The sequence below is a fragment of the Pezoporus flaviventris genome, unplaced genomic scaffold (assembly GCF_033815535.1).
Source record: "Pezoporus flaviventris isolate CSIRO_AGI_PZ_B2104156 unplaced genomic scaffold, CSIRO_AGI_Pfla_v1 ptg000045l, whole genome shotgun sequence".
Classification (NCBI taxonomy): Eukaryota; Metazoa; Chordata; class Aves; order Psittaciformes; family Psittacidae; genus Pezoporus; species Pezoporus flaviventris.
Window position 1 is genome coordinate 8,691,262 of NW_026892593.1, and position 19,276 is coordinate 8,710,537.

General features: G+C 38.4%; 1 protein-coding gene across 5 annotated transcripts in view; it reads right to left on the minus strand.

The window, feature by feature from the left end:
• Positions 1-19,276, minus strand: part of FBXL13 (F-box and leucine rich repeat protein 13) — an 84,555-nt gene that overhangs the window by 1,744 nt on the left and 63,535 nt on the right. For 3 of the 5 annotated variants that reach the window (XM_061467366.1, XM_061467365.1, XM_061467369.1), the window contains 3 exons: positions 16,211-16,294; positions 9,590-9,724; positions 4,979-5,142 (listed from right to left, as the gene is read on the minus strand). In XM_061467366.1, coding sequence (XP_061323350.1) covers positions 4,979-5,142; positions 9,590-9,724; positions 16,211-16,294 — 383 coding nt within the window. Of the gene's footprint in view, positions 1-1,609; positions 2,017-4,978; positions 5,143-9,589; positions 9,725-16,210; positions 16,295-19,276 lie in introns of those variants that run through there. The other 2 variants (XM_061467367.1, XM_061467368.1) reach the window with 2 other exon arrangements.

The window sequence follows — 19,276 nt, forward strand, 5'->3', positions numbered from 1 at the left end:
TCCAACCTCATCTGGTGTCACCACCACAGCAAGGCCACCTTCCTCCCTGCTGGCCAGTTTCCTATGCTCTTCAATAATGTAATATACTGTGTCTGCACGATACTAGTTAAAAACCCAAATTGAAGTGGTCTGTTAGCTGCCAGTAATGCTACTACAGAGCATCTCTTTTATTCCCAAAGTAAAAATGCTGAGCATGGTTACAAAAGAGGCACAGCTGTAACATAACCAGCGCAGCAGGACAGGGTAAGTGGGAAGGCATGGAAAAGGAACAAAATTAGAGACACCAGAAGGGCTCCTTTTCAACCCCTGCAGGATCTGAACACTGCCGCACTGTATGAACACACCAACACAAGGCTCTATCTGTTTTTATATTAGGGAGGCCTGTGCTGTTGAGGAATGTGTGCACAATTTATATGAGCTCTAAGCTCTAAGCTATAAAATACAAATCAACTCATCCAAGTCCAAATTCCTGTTTTCCGTGGAAACTGCAATGTATGGCAGCTGGCTCAAGCATGTATAAGGGGAGCTGTTACTATTCTTTTGGAAGCTTATGCTGTCCCATGCCTGGAGCTACAGTTGATTAGTTTGCCAGAAACAGCCATTCATGAATCACCACCAAATGGCAAAATAGGTCATTTAGTTAAGAGTCTCTGTACCATGGTGGAGCCTGTGTATTTATTTATATACTGTCTTAAATTAGCACATCGATGAATAAAAGCATTTTAGCAAATAATTATGGTTATCTTTGGCAAAGCACTTGGTATAAGTCAGAGAAAAGTGCTGGCCCAAACACAGGGCTTGAGCAGCACTGGATCCTTATTGGATCCTTATCCTTTTTACTGAGAGAGGGTAGGTAGGAAATACAGCTCTGCATCATGGTGTGCATCCTGAGCCACTCCAAAATTCAGAAATGTTTGACTGGGTCAGTCATAACAAAAAGCAGAGGATTTGAACAGGACTCTCTGAGATGAGATTCCAAAACCCAATCAAGAGTAAAAAGTAATGGAAAATAAAAACTTAATCATGAGAGGACTGTTTGTAGTGCCACTGCAGGGGAAATAAAGCTGAAGAAGCAAGTGGAGGCAGGCAGCTAATGGGAAAAGCATGAAGCATCCTGCAAGCATGTTCTGGGTTACACGAAGTGATAACAGCACATCAAATCTGGTGTATTCTGAGGTCTATGTTGGCTGCAGGAGTATTATCATTTGATGGCATCCAGTTCAAGTGCACACGATGGCTCAAACATGGCACTCCAGGAACCTCCATGTCCCTTCTGAAGAGCGATTTGCAGTCAGTGAGAAGCCAGTACTATGATATTTTTGTTGCTTCTTCAAGAGGAAACTTAAGAGTAATTATTCTTAGTCTTTTACCAAATGAGGTGTAGGCTGTCTTCATTTCCCTTTACATGTGTGTTGGACTCCCATATCCTTCCTGATTTAAGACCTGAATATTTAGATAACACCTAAGAAATTCTGCTATTCAAAAAAGAGCTCTTGCAATCTCCTTTTTAACCAACATCAACCATCAGAAAACACAATGACAATGAAATGAAACAAATACCAGAATGTTCTCCAAAAGATAAACGTACTGTACCTACTACGGCCCCTTTTAAAGGGAAAAGTTGCAGTAGTATTTGTTGATGAGTCACTTGATAACAGAATAGCCATGAGTTTAAAAGAAAAAGCTGCTTTCATATTAGTGAGGACAAGGAAAAAGGAAGCATTAATTTTGCTTTCCAAGAACGACCTTTGGTGGAACCAAACTGTTAGGGACGAGCTGCAGTTTGGTGAGAGCTCAAGCCTGGCTTCTCAGGCAATGGAAGATTCCCGTTCTCATTTTGCACCCAGAAATGTTAATAGAGCTCCACACCTTTCAGTGCTGGAGCTGACTTCAAATGGTGTTTGTGTTCCGAAGTGTAAGGAGAACGTTTTACAGGGAAGTGTTTTTCTAAAGATGCCACTGTGTTAGTCCTTGTGGGATTAGTCCCAAGTGAATCAGAACTGATACAACCTTTTCCTACAGAAGACACAGTTTAAGAAGCAGTTAGCTTTCCTTTCCTCTAGCAGAAGAAATCACCTGCACCAGTATCACATACTCCCACAGGTAGTTCATCCATCAATCTTTGTGGCATTTAGAAACTGGATTAATCGAAAGGTCATTAGCCTCTGGATACAGAAATATGCAGCAATCAGGCCATAGACCTTTTTTTCTTCTAACATTTAATAAACTTGGAACCAGGCTGGAATATTGGCAAATACAATCACAAATGCTACCTGATACTGGAAAGTATGGACAATTTATACACTCGTAACTGTTTCCTATGAAGCTTCACTGGGCTGAAACAAAGAACTTTGTGGCTCCATATGTTTTCTATTTCAATCTAACGAAACAGTAAAACTGAATGTGACACAATGCAAGAGATATGTCTCAGTATTTGCAAGGCTCAGTCTATTAAGGCATGTCTGCTAGGACTGGATAGTATTTAATAGTAAACAGTGGGGAATTCCTTTGGCAAAATGAAGTATATATGATTCATAGATTTTTGTAGGGCAACTTTAAACTAAAACCACATTTCTTCTATTGCTTATTGAGAACCTAAACCACTAGCATGCTTAGTTCTCCAGATTAAATTGATTTCTACATAGGTGTCCTCTTCCATCTCCTTAAACTGGGAAAGAAATGTCTCTGAACTGTAGGTTTCGCACCTGCAGAGCGTGAATTACATCTGAAACCAGCATTTCTCTACATCCTGTGAAAATCTAAGAACCTGAGTAAGGTTTTAAGAGTTGGTCTGAAATAGAGAATCAGGCCCTAGTGTTCATTTTTCTGACCATCTGTTGTTACTAAAAGCATACAGGTTGTGAATGAAATGCAGTCTTACAAAATTACATTGTGACATATCACTGACAGCACTGTCATCGCTTTTGATGTCAATGAAAAGCTACTCCAAGATGACTAGCTTTAGAATCACTGCTGTGGTTTACTGAGTAGTTATTGGCAGAAGATTTTTTTTATCATCTTTGCAATATTAGCCTTGAATTACAATAAAAAATAGATTTTTCTAAAGTGTGACACATCCAGGATGTGGAATATCTCTGCATCGAGCTGTGAACGCCCTTTTGTTTTCTGAATATCATTCTATGTAATGACAATATAGAACGTGATTGCAAAGCCACTCAGATTTTGACATGGTTGGTCTATTCTGCAGCCTGCCCAGGTCTAGGGAGGTTCTTCAGACCTGTTGGAAGGAATAAGTGAAAAATCTTCAGTGCTGAATTACTCAACATGGTCAATCACCTGATGGCTTTTGTCCCAGACTCAAATGGCACCGGGTGGGATTTTCCTATCATTAAACATACAGTGCTAAGAATTAGAGAATGAGGCTGGCAAAGAGAAGAACCATCCACTGTCACGTATCAGAACGTCAGGCTCAGGAAAGCAAAACTGGTAAAGTTTGCCTAGTTCCAAAAATCACAATATTATAAAAAGGGCAAAGATAACGCTGGGTGGAGATGTGTGTCTCATGGTTCTGTTTTGCAAAGAGCCATAACTCTCCAGGGCTTTCTTTACAGTAAAAAATAAGTGGTTGGGAAATTCCTTGGCTGAGTCAGAAGGGTTTAATAAAGACGTTTGGAGAACCCATTGCATGTGGGACTCTGAGGCAGAGGCATCACCCTGGGTCACACCGCAAAGGCAGTTTTATGAGAAGCCATGCCAGCTCTTTAAACATGGCTCACAAACTTAACTGGAACTCACACATTTCTGTTCCTACTATATCTCACCTCCATGGGAAGATGTGCAAGCAACCAAAGCCTGGAAGACATGATGCAGTGTGTACTGCTCTAAACAGAGATAAGAAGTCATAGAAAATGCAAGTGAACAACAGTAATCCAGGGGTAAAGGAAAATCTCTTGAGGAAAGTTATGAGGAGATTAAATGTATTTGAAATATCTTTTGCAGAATGAGCTGTGTGCCGCAATAGCAAATAACCATCAAACTGTTAGTGTGTCCACAACTTCCTCAAGAGGGACAGCGGAGGTGCTGATCTCCTGTCTCTGGTGACCAGTGATAGGACACAAGGAAATGGAACAAGCTGCATCTGGGAAGTTCAGACTGGACATGAGGGAAAGGTCCTTCACTGGAACAGGCTCTCCAGGGGAAGCTGTGACAGTACCAAGCCTGTCAAGGAGCATCTAGATGATGCTTTCAGTCATCTGGTTCTGTTTTAGGTTGTCCTGCAAGGAGCAGGGAGTTGGAGTTGAGGATCATTACAGGTCCCTTCCGACTTTAGACATTCTATGAAATCATTCTATGATTCTAAACATGACCAGAACTGAATGTCTTTTAAATAACATGGGGAATCAGGAGACTCAGTCCACTTACACCAGTAGGGAAGTTGGATTAAGTAGTTGTGGTCAATGACCTATTTTTCCCAATTGTAGTTACATAACAAGAATGTTTCACTTGTACTTCATGAAACTCTGCTTATGATACCTTGTCTCATTCACTGTAATCATGATGTATTTTGAGCCCAGGATCACATCTGTTTCTGCTGTATATTGACATTCAGCCCCTTGGCAGCAGGCTCCCACATGTCCTCAGAGTGAGCTCAAGCACATAGTGTGATGGCTTTGCATTGGATGGCTTGCACTGGGACCAGTCTGGCTTTCTCCCTCATGTTCCAATGTGCTCTTGAGGTGATATCCTGTGTCTGCAGAAACTTCCTTAAGAGGACATTGATTGCCACAAAGATAGATGGGGTCCCTGTTTCTCTTCACTTGTGTCTGACACTAGAATATGGAGATATCCACACCAGGCCACAGGAATCCTAAGGCAGCAATGTGGACACCCCTAAACAAAGGAGCAAGATGGCTCAAGCTAGATATTGAGCATGGCACTGTGATGCCAGTGAAGGAAAAAGCGCATGTTTTTGGATTTACAACCACCTCTGATTTAAGATTAGGAAATATTCTCTTACTTGGTGATATTTCTACAGAACAGCATCTTGAGAACCTGGAGTTGCTCACAACCTTTCCAAAGATACTTCAGTGCTTTGTCAGTAAGATGAATGCAACCAGAGACATCCAAGAAGTGGAGATAATGGCAGACTGCAGCCAAGTACTTGATACAGGTATCAGTCATCTGTAAATGAAGCAACAAGACACAGAGAGGTTAGAAGATTATTGACTAGTTGAGAGAGAGAAAAAAAGGAGCACAATTTCAGTGTCCTATTTGTGGGAAAACTATGAAACTGTTTGAAAATACTGTGTGGAAATGGAGTCTCTGGCACAGCAGAATGCTCAATCTCTCTGAAAGAAGCTCTACAGAAACTGTGATTTAGGTATCAGGAGGACATTAGGCATTAGTTACTTATGATTCCAGAACAGTCTAAAGTACTGGGGGATGTTTTTTACCTAATCTGAGTGTTTTAACTTTCCAAATGTCATAACTTTGTATGTAGCACACTTAAACCTTACCTGCTGTTACATTGCTCTCACTAAAGAATTAGGCTGCACTTATAATTTAGTTATATCAGTTTTGTAGCTCAGTTCTCTGTTACTAATGAGTGTCTCACACCAAGACCTTTTTAAGGTACAGCTGGCTTTCTTTAGCTCTGACGCTGCTCAGTTTCACCTCACAATTCAATTTTTCTGAACTGACACTCATTGCCATTAATGCTGAAAGTTGTATTTGAGAAGAACATGAGACACAGAGTCTTCAAGGTACATAAGCTATTTAATGGCTACAGTGACCTCAACAGAAACAGTTAAGAATATATTATGCACACACTTTAATTACCGTGTTCACTCAGAACCAAAAAACAAGAGGGGACATATGAAAGACCTTTTAAAGGTACTTGATTAAAATCGGTGGAGTGGAATGGTGGAAAGAGAGATGAGGGTTTCGTTTGCACTAAACAGCCAATCTCACAGGAGTCTAAACGGACAAGGAGGCAAGGTGAAGCTGAGAACTTGGGCTGTGGAAGAGAAGATTAGCACACTATCTTGTGATGCAGTCCTCCTGGAATACATAAGTAATTCTGTGATTTGTTTATTCCAGATTTAGCTATATGCTCAATATTAAAACCTGCAATAGATTAATAAATAGATTGTAAGATTAACAAATAGATTAACATTCCTATTGAAATAAAAAGAAGTTGCTGACTTTGAAGTCAGTGATCACCATTTAAGAGAAATCTACATTCATCGTACACTCAATCCTATTGCCTTTACAGGACTGAATTACAGAACTCAATGTCCATCAAACTGTGCCTTTAGAACTCTGCTATTTGCAGAGATTTATTTTCAATTCTTGTTGTATTTTTTCATGTATAGGATATGTTTCCCACATCAACTTCATTTTTTCCCTGTGAAATAGGAATTACTCTTGAATCAGGCTCATTCCTTGAGTAAGACTCAGAACCACACTGCTGAGTATTTTACAGTATCAGCATTTGGAAAACGCCGTGTACTTGTCCTAGGTATGCAGAAACATGACAGGAGGCTCACCACACTTTCACTAAAGCCAATGGAGCTTGTACAAAGACAATGAATTTGCTCCAGTAGATATGACTAAAGTAGTAAGCTCTTCTAATTTTAGAGTAACCTGCACAGCACATGCCAACACGTTCTTAATGGGCATGGATTTCTATATTGGTTTTTTTTCCATGTTCTGTTGCTATGATGTTTGTTTGCAATTCTTTTTTTTTAATATAATATAGCTGGTGTCGTAGGATGTGAGTGTCAGACATACTGACATTTATCCTTTGGAACAGGTTCATTCTTACTTTAAACTCTTGACCATTTTAAACAGTCTCTGAGTGGAAAATATTTCCCTTCTTAGCAGCTGGATCCCCTCAATTTACATCAGAGATTGCCAAAGGATTTTAAAGACCCATTACTTTTAACATCCACAGGTGTACTCATCTCATTTTGTGCAGTTGCAAGCTGGATTCAAGTCAGAAAAAGACTTGTAAACCCAGTGTAGGTTTATTGTGAAGAATCTTGATGTTCTTTTCTCAAAATAGTAGGGTATTAGCAGTTAACAGATTGGCTTTAAAACCGTTTACAGAAAAGAGCATCTAGAAACAAAGTGTTGGAAGAAGATTTGTTGGTCAAATTGGTGTCAGTCAGTCACTGAGTCTACTTCTTGTTCCCATTTGCAGGAACTACAAAACATGGCCCAGCTCATTCCCTTGCTAAGAGCCATCCTAACATTAATACTTTGCCCCTGTCTCCCTTCCCAGAATGTTGGTTTACAAATCACTGTTCTGATAACCAGAAACTCTTCTGGTTTCCAGCCTAAATGTATTTATTGCCATTTGTTTTTATTTGTTTTCCTGTGTTAGTACATAAGGTGAAGTGGAAAGCATGTCAGAGAAGACTGGTTGCAGCACTACCTAACTTCAATTCCCTTGGGAAGATCTTCATGCACAATTTCTATTATTGCTGTTATTATGGAAAAACAGATTAATATCTGTCCAAAAGTGAAGGATACAGGAGATCGAGACCCATATATATAACAATTAATGATGTGCAGTAGGTAACTGTAAGATACAAACCCAGGACTTTTGTAAGACATGGAGCAACCTGCTTGGCCTACCAGATCTGAAACACAGCCTGTGGATTTTGGCCTAGAAGCTGAGACTCTTATGAACCTTTGGAAGGCAAACAACTTGATCAAAGCCTCTGTAATTTCGGGCTGGCTAAGCAGCCAGCCAAGTCATCTCAAACTACTTGGCTAGGTGGCTGTATTCAGCCACTGCAGTGAATAAGAGGGCTGAAAGGATAGTCAAGGGTTATGGAGATAGATAGGTGCTGGAGAGGAGGAAAGCAGGGACAAGTGATGGCTGCAAACATTGCGGAAGGAAATAGGACATGGGCACTTCAGTGGGATAAAGAGGGAAATGGTCCAATGAGTATGGTGAAATTTTAAAGAATAGTTCAAAATGAACTTTCTCAAAACTGGTAAGAAAATTGTTCTGCTCACTTGAGAGTGATGAAGCAACATCACCACAAGTATTTCTATTAAATTAAAAAGAATAAATCAGCATTTTAAAAATTGCATTTGAAGCTTATTGCCAAACTGCAGTCAGTCTTTGTTTGTTGCTATTAAATAAAATACTTAAAAGCATAGAAATAACTAGATGCACAAAAGCCAGACATATTAAGTGAGAAAGTACAAGAAAGAAGATTTAGGACTTTATAACAGCATTAATTTAAAAAAGGAACACACATTCTGATACAGGAAAATGATCACTGAGATGTGAGACTTTAATAAAAGAGAAATGATATAAAAAACTAGGAAACAAAAATGCTCCAGGATAAGCTCATGGTAAAGAGGAACTCTTTCAGTATGGATTAATCTTAATCTAAATAAAGTAATGTCTGGAAACAATTGTGTGTGGGGGTTGGATATCTGGACATTCTGAATGAAAATATTTGAGCAGCTGTCCTAGAGAGATGTTAGTTACTTGAAAATGGCTGCAACTGCCCATCAGTTTATTGGTAATAAATACCTCCTAAACACAATACAGTACATCAGACTCACCAAAGCACACTGGGGACCACTAGCAAAATTGTCACATTAACTTGGATACGAAGGGAATATTGATATATCCTTGTGATGACTATTATTCTGAGTATCCTTCTAGTAGTCACCAGAGAGACAGGGCTTCTCAAAGCACTGAGGAAAGGTTTCCTGACTGTAGGAAGACTTCTCTCCACTGATTGTAAAAAAAAGCAGCCTGAGCCTGGGGAAGACTCTCCTCCATAGGTATAAGTTACCCAACTACCTCATCACTTTATTTTCCAAAGGACTTAATTTCTTAGGCTTAGAATCTTCAAAATAATTAAACATGGATTTACATCTGAGTGCATCAATTTTTTAGGCACTATTACTATATTCAAGGTAGCCACTGCCCTGCCAAATTCTTTACAAGGGTGGTAAAATACTGGCACAGGTTGCTCAGAGAGGTGGTGAATGCACCATCCCTGGAAATATTCAAGGCCAGGCTGGATGTGGTTCTGTGCACCTGATGCAGTTGAAGATGTCCCTGCACATTGCAGAGGAGTTGAAGCAGATAACCTTTGAAGGTCCCTTCCAAACCAAACTATTCTAATGATTCCATAAAGCCATAGTTATGGAGTTCTCATGTCCCAGTTTATGCTGTACCTGGGTTCAGAAAGAGCAAAAATACCGAGAGTTATTAAAACAAAGACACCACACTTCAGAAGCACCCAAACCACCAGAAGCTGGAGAGAGTATTTGCAGGAAGTGTCACTAAAACACTTCTCTCTCCACCCTTCCCTAGATGTCAGCCCCTGGAGAGACAAACTTTTATCTGATACAGCACAGACACCTTTATGTAACTGCAACCATTAGAAGAACGCCAAACACTCTCATGAGCCAAGCCTCAGAACTTCAAACTTATGGAAAATCAGCTGAACTTAAGCTCTGACTTATAAATGAGTTTAGTGTAGAATTGTGACAAAGACACAGATGCCAGCAGGTCACATTTCTGAAGGAAACACTAAGTACTTCTTTGCAATAGCAATCCCAGAACCAGTGCCCCATTTCTTACCCATACCTTTGGGCAACCCGCTAGGTTGACTGATGTTAGTCTCTGGCAGTGAAATGCCAATGCCTTCACAGCTTCATCTGTCAGCTGAGGGCAGCAGGAGACATGGAAGTGCTCCAGGTATTTTGTGCCCTTGCAGAACTCCTGAAAGAGGGACAAACCAATCGATCATTCTTAGGTGATGTGCCTAGTCGTTTTTTTCTTAATTTGCAATGCATTTACATCAATCCTTTGATCCACTCCAGGCATTTCAGTTTTCTAGTAGTGATGACATTATTTAGTAGTGATGACATTCAGCTGTTGGCTGTGACTGTCACTAGAAAAAGAAGAGATGCATTGAGAAGCTGTTTTCCATTGCCTATATATTATACTGTGTGTTCATTAGACTAACATTCATGTAAGTTCCACTGTATATATTAAAGTATGTTGAATTTGTATTCTTTGGATTGAATACAACCCACAACATAAAGATGTGTGCCTAAAGGACTAACCCCAAATACATTTTTTTTTCTACTCTGAAAATACCCATATTTTTGTATATTAACTTTTCTCGCTTTTTTTGTTGGATTTTTTTTTTGGGGGGGGGGGTGTTGTTTTTGGTTTTTAGGGTTTTTTGTTTGCTTTGTTTTGTTTTAAACGAACAAACATCTGTGTCTGTATAAATGACATTCTTTTCTTAGAAAGCAATGGGTAAGGATCTCAGGACTATCACTCGGGAGTTCTGGGTTCTGATTCACTCTGTGGAATTCAGGCTAGTTAGCTGTGTCTGAAATGCCCTGCAATTCCTGCTGTGATACCTGTGGACTACTATTTCTATCCTCATTTTCAGGGTGAATGATCACCTGCAGATCCTACTGACTTAAATTCCAGCTCAGTTTAACCGTGCCAAATGCAGGGTCCTACACCTGGGTCGGAGCAATCCCAGACACAGCTACAGGTTGGGCAGAGAAGAGATTCAGAGCAGCCCTGTGGAGAAGGACTTGGGGGTGTTGGTCAATGAGAAAATGAACATGAGCCAGCTTCAGTGTGCACTTGCAGCCCAGAAAGCCAACTGTATCCTGGGCTGCATCAAAAGGAGCGTGACCAGCAGGTCAAAGGAGGTGATCCTGCCCCTCTGCTCTGCTCTTGTGAGACCTCACTTGGAGTATTGTGTGCAGTTCTGGTGTCCTCAACATAAAAAGGACATGGAACTGTTGGAACAAGTCCAGAGGAGGGCCATGAGGATGATCAGGGGACTGGAGCACCTCCCGTATGAAGACAGGCTGAGAAAGTTGGAGCTGTTCAGCCTGGAGAAGAGAAGGCTGCGTGGAGACCTCAGAGCAGCCTTCCAGTATCTGAAGGGGGCCTATAGGGATCCTGGAGAGGGACTCTTCATTAGGGACTGTAGTGATAGGACAAGGGGTAACGGGTTAAAACCTAAACAGGGAAAGTTTAGATTGGATATAAGGAAGAAGTTCTTTACTGTGAGGATGGTGAGGCACTGGAATAAGTTGCCCAGGGAAGCTGTGAATGCTCCATCCCTGGCGGTGTTCAAAGCCAGGTTGGACAGAGCCTTGGGTGACATGGTTTAGTGTGAGGTATCCCTGCCCGTGGCAGGGGGGTTGGAACTAGATGATCTTAAGGTCCTTTCCAACCTTAAGTATTCTATGACTCTATCTTGGGAAATAACAGAGAAAAGCATTCAGTGAGATTTCTGAGCTTGTAAAATTTAGTGGGGATTATGAACTTGCAAGAGCTGTTTCCAAAACATTTTGGTGACCTGCAGATGGCAAGTGATAAATAGGTGCAAGGTAGTGTTATTCTTACTACAACTGCTATTAAGATATTCCAGCTTCTACTTTTACATAAATACTTAGTTTGCCCTTACAAGGCCAACTAAAAAGACCAAAGGGACAATTTAACCAACTCAATGTGTTCATGTGTTTTTCATCTTATGTTTGCACCCTTGCAGGTGATCGTATGAACAAAATTTTTTTGCAAAATGCACATTAAAGTATATATTTTAAATAGCATCAGAGAATCCCACCTAAAACTTTGCTTTTCATGAAACATGAGTAGTTATAACTTTGGCATACTATGCACATTTATTGTTTGTAATTAAACTTCTATGAAAGGCCACATAGATTCATAAAATGCACTTTTCTCCTTTTGCGCTCTGCAACTTTCTTTGCCTTTTGGCCTGAATCTTTTTCAAAGCTGGAAACATCCACTTAGGCCTACAGAAGAAGAAGGTGCACCCTAGTTTGTGTTTGTGCAAACCTTCTCTTCAAGAGCCTGCAGAATTGTTAACTCAAGAACCAAGCAACCTAAAATCATATTTTGTCATCTAACAGTGCCGTGATGTGAACATCACAGAACATTCTGCAGCTCAAACAAAGCTTTATCTTCCCTGAGAATATCTCCTGTGATGTCCATCTTCTGTCTTTTCCACCCTAAAACCATGGTAAAACGCCTTAAATTTGCCACTGAGCTGATCTTCCAGGCCTGCTTATCTTGGCCTAAGGCCAGTGTAATTTGTCATTTACTGGAATGGAAATTCTACCTCTGTAGGCAAAGAAGGAAATACTTGTGTAGTAGAGTGAATAAAAACCAAACACTGTTGCATGAACCTTCTCAAAACGTTCAAGAATTAGTCCTGAAGGAAACAGACAAAAGACCACAGGGAGAAATAGCACACGTGCATGCACATGGAGACACACAAATCCACATACCTATCATGCACAAATATTACATATTTATCATTCTGAAGAAAGTCCTGTAGGTTATTGCCTCTAACAGGAGGAACTCTGACACTAATGTATGGTTGATCACTGGAAAATTTTAGCGTAGTTATGATCAAAAACTACATGATTCTGTCAGAAATTTGGTTCATAGACCAGAATTCAGAATTGTCAGTGGACAATTCAGAATTTGTATTAATTGGCTTCTGTACCTTTCCTACTTCAAACTTCGCTCTACAGGCTGTTTGTTACCTGTAATAGAGAAACATTCTAATCTCAGTAACTGAACTGGTTTTATTCATGTGTAAAAGCAACTGCACTCCCTTCAGAATTAGACCTCAGATGTGATGGCTTAATCACAACATTCTCAGCTAGGGTATGTAACACAAGCTGAAGCCAAGATTTCAGTGCCTGTGTGATACGTTTATCTTGTTTTTACTGGCATAGTTTGCCTACAGACATATTTTTAATACCCTTCGAAGTTACATTCTGAATTTGCTCTTAACCTTTAGTCTACCCCAACATTATTTTGCAAAGAGCACTAAAATTACATTTGCAATCAAAGGGAACAGAGCTTTGTTTGCTTTCTTCATCTCTGTATCCTCTGTCTATAAAGAAAATAATGGCAGAGGTTGGGAAGATAAACAATGTTTGCAAAACATTCAGACTACAAAGAATCAAATACCATATGAAGGAAACAACATCATTTTCTACCTTATTTACACAATTGTAATTCTGTGTAAATAAGGCCTGAAGACACACACAAACTTCAAAGGAAATATGAAATGCTGAATTGCTGCTCATTAAGTGAGCATTACCTGAGTTATGAATAAGCAAAGATTCTACTTACAAAATATGTGATCACATAAGCATTTACATACTGTTATAATGGCTGGGGACGAATAAAAGAATTAACACTGTACAGTCCACGTTATTTCTGTTTATATAGTTTTCAGTTATATTACTTAGCTATTTTATAACTTTCCAGCAACTTACCTTCACAGTGTTAGAAAACCTCTCTTAATATGCATTTTCTTTTCACATAATTTAAGTATTCTTTATATAATCAAAGTAGAACCAAGTCATGCAGCATACAATGGGGTTAGTCTCTACAAATTTCCATAACCTCATAACATATGAGAGGTTATTTATAGATTCAACTTACAAAAAAGGACTTGCCATTTTGTTTTGAGTTACTTCATACCTCTTCTTTCTCCTGCCCTCCCTAGATCCATGACAACATGGCTTCTGTAACTTCTGCATGTACACCCTGCTGCTGCTTTCTTCCTCTAAAAGTTTAAATTTATATGTCAGACCAGGAAAGAATAAACACTCCTTTTTCCATAGTCTTTGTTTTGAACTTACTTTATACGGTAAGACAAGTGAAATAGCTTCTTATCCATAAGCACAGCACAACACAGAAGTGATTATTCTCCTCTAAAAGCATTAGCATTGGCACTACGCGACTTTCCATGAGGTACACAAGATATACATACTTGGTCATTGTTCTGGTTAAAAACATGGAACTTTATTACACAGAACATTCACAGAAGGCAAGTCAGAATTATTCCTAAAGAAGCAAATCCTAATGGCCTGACGTGTATGTTGAGTAACAAGATTCAATCCAGATGCATCCCTTGTGGTACAGCAACAACTGACTCATTCTTATATATATGGCGATAAAATTATGAATGTTGCAGCTTTATAATGGAAAAAATGTAGAAGCTGAAGACTGAGATTATGTGATGGCATTGCCTGTACCCGCAGCCTCATGATCTGCAACTGTTTATGGGCATGAAATTCATACAATCAAAAAATCATGATTTCAGCATTTTTGTTACATATGACTAGGAACAATTCTCAGTTACAGAAAAAAGTGCTCTTATTTGGATATGAATCCTCTCTCCCTCCTAAAGAGATGGATGGTTCTTTTTTCTACTGCAAAGTTACTGACTAGTGTTTACTTCTTATATTCTTCTGAAACACAGTGGTAAATCTATGCAATTATATTGAGTTTGTCAAATCTCCATAAGGATTTAGGTAAAATTCAAACAACCTGTGATAAGGATAAGGAATTTCACAGTTTAAGTATACATTTTAGAAACCATACTTTTCTTCATTCTGAATATTCAAACTAGGTTCATTACATGTCCACTAAATTACGTATGAAGTAAACAGCAAACACTGACCCCTTTCCACCCTTTTCATGCCATGTGGTTAAAGAGATCACAGCGTATTCCCTCAACCACCCCCCTCCCAGACAGCAGGTTCCTTGCTTACTTATCTGTTCCTTTTATGGAGATTGTACCATGCCTCTGATCATCCCTATTACCCTCTCTGCATCTTCTCCAGTGTGAGTGCAATGCTTTACCCAGAAAAAGAATTACAGTAACACCAAATAACCCATTTTACCAAAACAAGAGAATAAGTACTAATAAATCAGAATTTAGCATGTAGTTACTGCTGCTATGATAGTATGTCATCTAAGTGTAGTTACTGCTGCTATGATAGTGTACATCATCTAAGTGTTTGGAGGGCAAGTTTCATTAAATGAGTTGACACTCATTAAACAAAAGCGAGAGTCAGTAAGCAGAAATATTAAAAACCCCATAAACATTGTAAAATGAAATTCAAATTTTGTATTAGTACTAACAGCTCTGTGATAGCTGCTGATTATGCGAAAGAGAGAGCATTTTCTCACTGTGTAACTTTTTAAGTTATCATCCACGTAAATAACTGATTTTGTGGCAACTTCCATCTGAAAGTTGCCTTTATACAAATTATTAATTAATTTCCTGTGTGGTTACTTTATAAAAATTATTTCTAAGCTCATAGGCTAAATATGAGAGCAGAACACTATAAAAATGCATGGTTTAATCTAATCTTTCTATTTTAAGAACAGTGTCTGGGTTTATATTGCACAGATCCAATATTTAAATTTCAAACCCACTGCATGTAATTTTAAAAGAAAAATAACAGAAAAAAAAGAAGTTTAGTGAGATTCAATCGAAGTCTTGCTGTGACAATGATGAGGTTTTTAGAATAAGAAGTCAGTATTTCAAACGAGTAGTTTCAAATACATGGAGTCCATTTTCTAGCAGACTAGTTTGATATTAATTTGGTTAGATTTGACTAAATTACTCATTTGATGCTTCTGTAAAGGTTTTATTCAAATAAGGGCACAGTGCAATTTGTGTTATTTTTCCCATAAAATAGCTAAGACATCTATCCAATCTAGAGAAGATGTACATGCATTTCTTATTGAAATATATTTTGGGTTTTTTTTATAACAGTAATCATGCCATTTATGCTAGTAAGAAATATGCGGTTAGAGGCAAATTGAGACATATTTTTGTGTCACTAAGAGATAATGGTGTGTAGCAATGTATCAGCAGCACATGAGGAACCAACATTTGAAATGGTGCAGTCACACTCATGGGTTCATGATCAACCCCCAGATTCAAGACTAAAAGTAATTCAACTATTCCATTGAGCGAGGCATGCTGCATCATCTAAATATGGCATTCAACAAATCAGTAACTAAAGAAGCAGAAAGCAAAACCTGAAAACCAGTGATGGGAAAAGTTTGGTTTAGATAGATAGACATTGGTGAAGGATTTGTAGAGCAAGAAGGAAATAATTGCACCAGCAACTTAGACTGCAGTTTGCACAGTACAATTCATCAGAAATTTAGGCTCTTGTAGAGTGAATTTCAGAGTCAAGTGGGATTCAAGATGCATTAAAGTTCATGGAAGAAATGAGGAAAATACAGAAACAAATTGAAGTAGAGCAAGAGTGTAGAACAGTGTAATGAAGAATGAATGATGAAATAAGATCAGTTTTGAACACGGTTAATTATAAGAAATAGAGAGGCTCCCAGGAACCACCAAGAGAAGAGGTGAAGTTTTACCTGAATCCCAGTATCACTGATGTTTTTGCATTCTGATATAGAAAGTTCCTTTATTTTTCCTTGGCAGCCAAGAGTCCTCAAACCCTAAAAAAATCCAGATAATCTTAAAAATCAATACATGCAAATTATATGTAATTATGTCAAGATGGTCAATAATATATGGTGCCTGTATATTAAAGCTTCTAAGAATTACAGCACCTTTTAAGACATTGTCCTCAGCAGAATGCTTATAGTTTAACCTCCTATTTTTGCTTGAAGTATGTACAGGGGTTTAGAATTCTTTGGAGAAATAATTCAAACGAAAAGGCAAAAATTAGGTTTTCCTCCCTGTTCAGAAAGACAGAAACTGAAGAAAAGTAGCAGGGTGTGAAATACTCCCACAGGACACAGACCAGGACTCTCATAAAGGAAAACACAATTACAGATCTCTTTCAAAATTTGGGATTGAAAGAACTTTTTTGCATTTTTTTCTTGTTGGAAGAACAAAACACTATTTGCTCTTATAAAATCTTAAAATTGCTGCCTTTATGATCTGCTTAACAGTCAGGTCTTCATGGCTACAGCTGTGGTACAAGACAATGTTTGAAAAGGTGCAATCACACCCACAGGTGCATGAACAACCCCCAAATTGTAGACAACAGGGAGGTGAAAACATTGGTAAATTCCTATTTTAGCAGTGCAAAAGGCTCTGAAGATGCTTCATGATTTTTACAGCTTGCACACCAGGAAACAGGACCATGTTCTGATCCTAAACTCTCTAATCTGAGAATGAAATGCTGATTTTGTAGAATGTATTTTGATAGTCACAAGCAGAACATCTCTGTGCTTCATACCAATAAAGTAAACTTCACTGAAAAACAAAGTTATCACTTTAGCCCATATGGCTAAAAAGTTATCTACAATTAGGCAGTGAACAGCACTGCACAGAGAGGAAATATCATCTTGAAAAAATAAGCTCATCTAACTAGTGTCTGGAATCCAGATGTGGACTGCAATGATAATACTGGAAGAGTGCGGCTGGAGTTCAAATTTTGCAAATTCCTGAAATCTCCCAGGCTGGATAAAACCAAAATGGAACAATGAAAGAGATTTGCAACCCTGGCTACTTCTGAAAACAAAGACATTTGCATTTTCCTCCGCAGATGCAGTTACGTGGTGAGCGTAACTTTCAACAGCTCCATGAAAATCTACAGCTGCCAATTTCTTGTTGACCAGAGCAAGACAAAAAGCCAGTTATGTATTTAAACCCCAAATGGGTTTATGTCAGAACTTGAATTTTTTACAGCAGAGACTGATAGTGATAGGTGTGACCTTATAGACATAATTTCTTCTTGCATTTTTCTTTGTTTAAAAGTGGCATCACATTAATGTAGTTGTTAATGAAACACTAAAGAATATTATAAAGATTTGTGACAACTAATGCTGCTATGAATTAATTTATAATCATTTTATATGACTGGAGTGACATTGATTCACAGAACAACTATTTTTTCTTTTTCAATGAAAATCAAGGTCTCCTTTGAGGCATTTCATTAATAATTCCAGATTTGAGGAGGGGAAAACAGAAAGAAGACAAGGAATGTCATTAGAAACTGCCTATAGAAAAATCATGAAACTCTTATATTTCCAAGAATAATCCTCTTCAAACAAGCCCTACACTGGAAGTCTAATCTATATGACATTTTTAACTATTTTTTTTTTTATTTAGCATATATACAAAGCAGACAATTATCACTAGTTTTATCAGACTTCCTGAGTTATACATTAGTATTCCCTGATAAATAATATCAGTATCCCCATCCAGGATTCTGACCTCCTTCTGTAGACTTTTATTTTCCATACTAAGCCTCCAGATGTTTTTGAAAGATATGGTCAGACTTATCATATTGTCATTGGAACTCCTGGAAATAGATGCTAGCAAAACAAATACTGCGTGACATACAGATTAGAATCACCCACTCTATGTGTCTCCAAAAACATATTTCCCACTTAACATACAGAAATCACTGTGCGTATCTTGGCTCAATCTCTGTTGCCATGGAGAAAGAGAAGACTTTTTTGTCTTTCATCTTTTAGAATGTATACTACCATTTCCATTTAGAAAACAACTTTTAAATAAACTTCTTATTCCTCAACAAGAGCTTTTTTTTTTCCAAGCAATTTTTACATTTTTGTTCTGTTTCATTTACTTCATTGCATTAGGCCTACAAATAATTGCAGGACATCACTTATTATTATTCCACCATGGCTTTTGTAGATGAGAAAATAAGTATCAACTGCACCAGGTGGTGAGGGTCTTCACTTGCTAGAGTCATCTGTGGCTATGGCATACCAAAGAACAACTCTTTGTCATTCATATTCACAAGCTGAAAGTCCCTCCCTTTCAAGTGCAGACTGCAAAGAATGTACCAACTCTGGCTAACAATAACCATGTGCTACATTATTTTCAGCTTCTGAGTCTCTTGTTCGCATGTTTACAACCTTAAAGGTCAGCATCTGTAATGCATCCTTATGTTCCAAAGATACACAGATGCTACTTCCTGTTCATACTCCAATAGGTTGAACTCAAAGTGACTCCAATCTTGGAAGACAGCTCTTCAGAGGTAACTCCTACCTTCCATTTCTGAACCATTTAATATTAAATAATTCAGCTTATCCTCTAAAATGCTCAGATTTCTGCACAGATTAGCCACAGTCAGACACCTGTTTTGTGGATCAAACACAAGAGAAGATTGTAATTCCTATCATACAGTATCATTTTTCTAATAACAATACATATGTGGCAGAATGAAGTTCAGCTCAGCTTCAGATAGTAAAAACCTTCTGGAAAATGGTTAAGCCCTTAGGCAAATGTAGCCATACTGTTTCCAATACCTGAGCTAAGATAAGGGTGGGTCAGATCTGTTTACAGGAACGGTAGAAACATTTTTATATTGCAATGCAGAAATCCCCCTAGATGACTTTGTGTATAATGCATGCTACAAAAATGACTTTCTGTACCTAACACCATTTGCAGTTGGACCAGATCATAACTTCTGGGATACAGATGCCAATGTTTCTTGACAC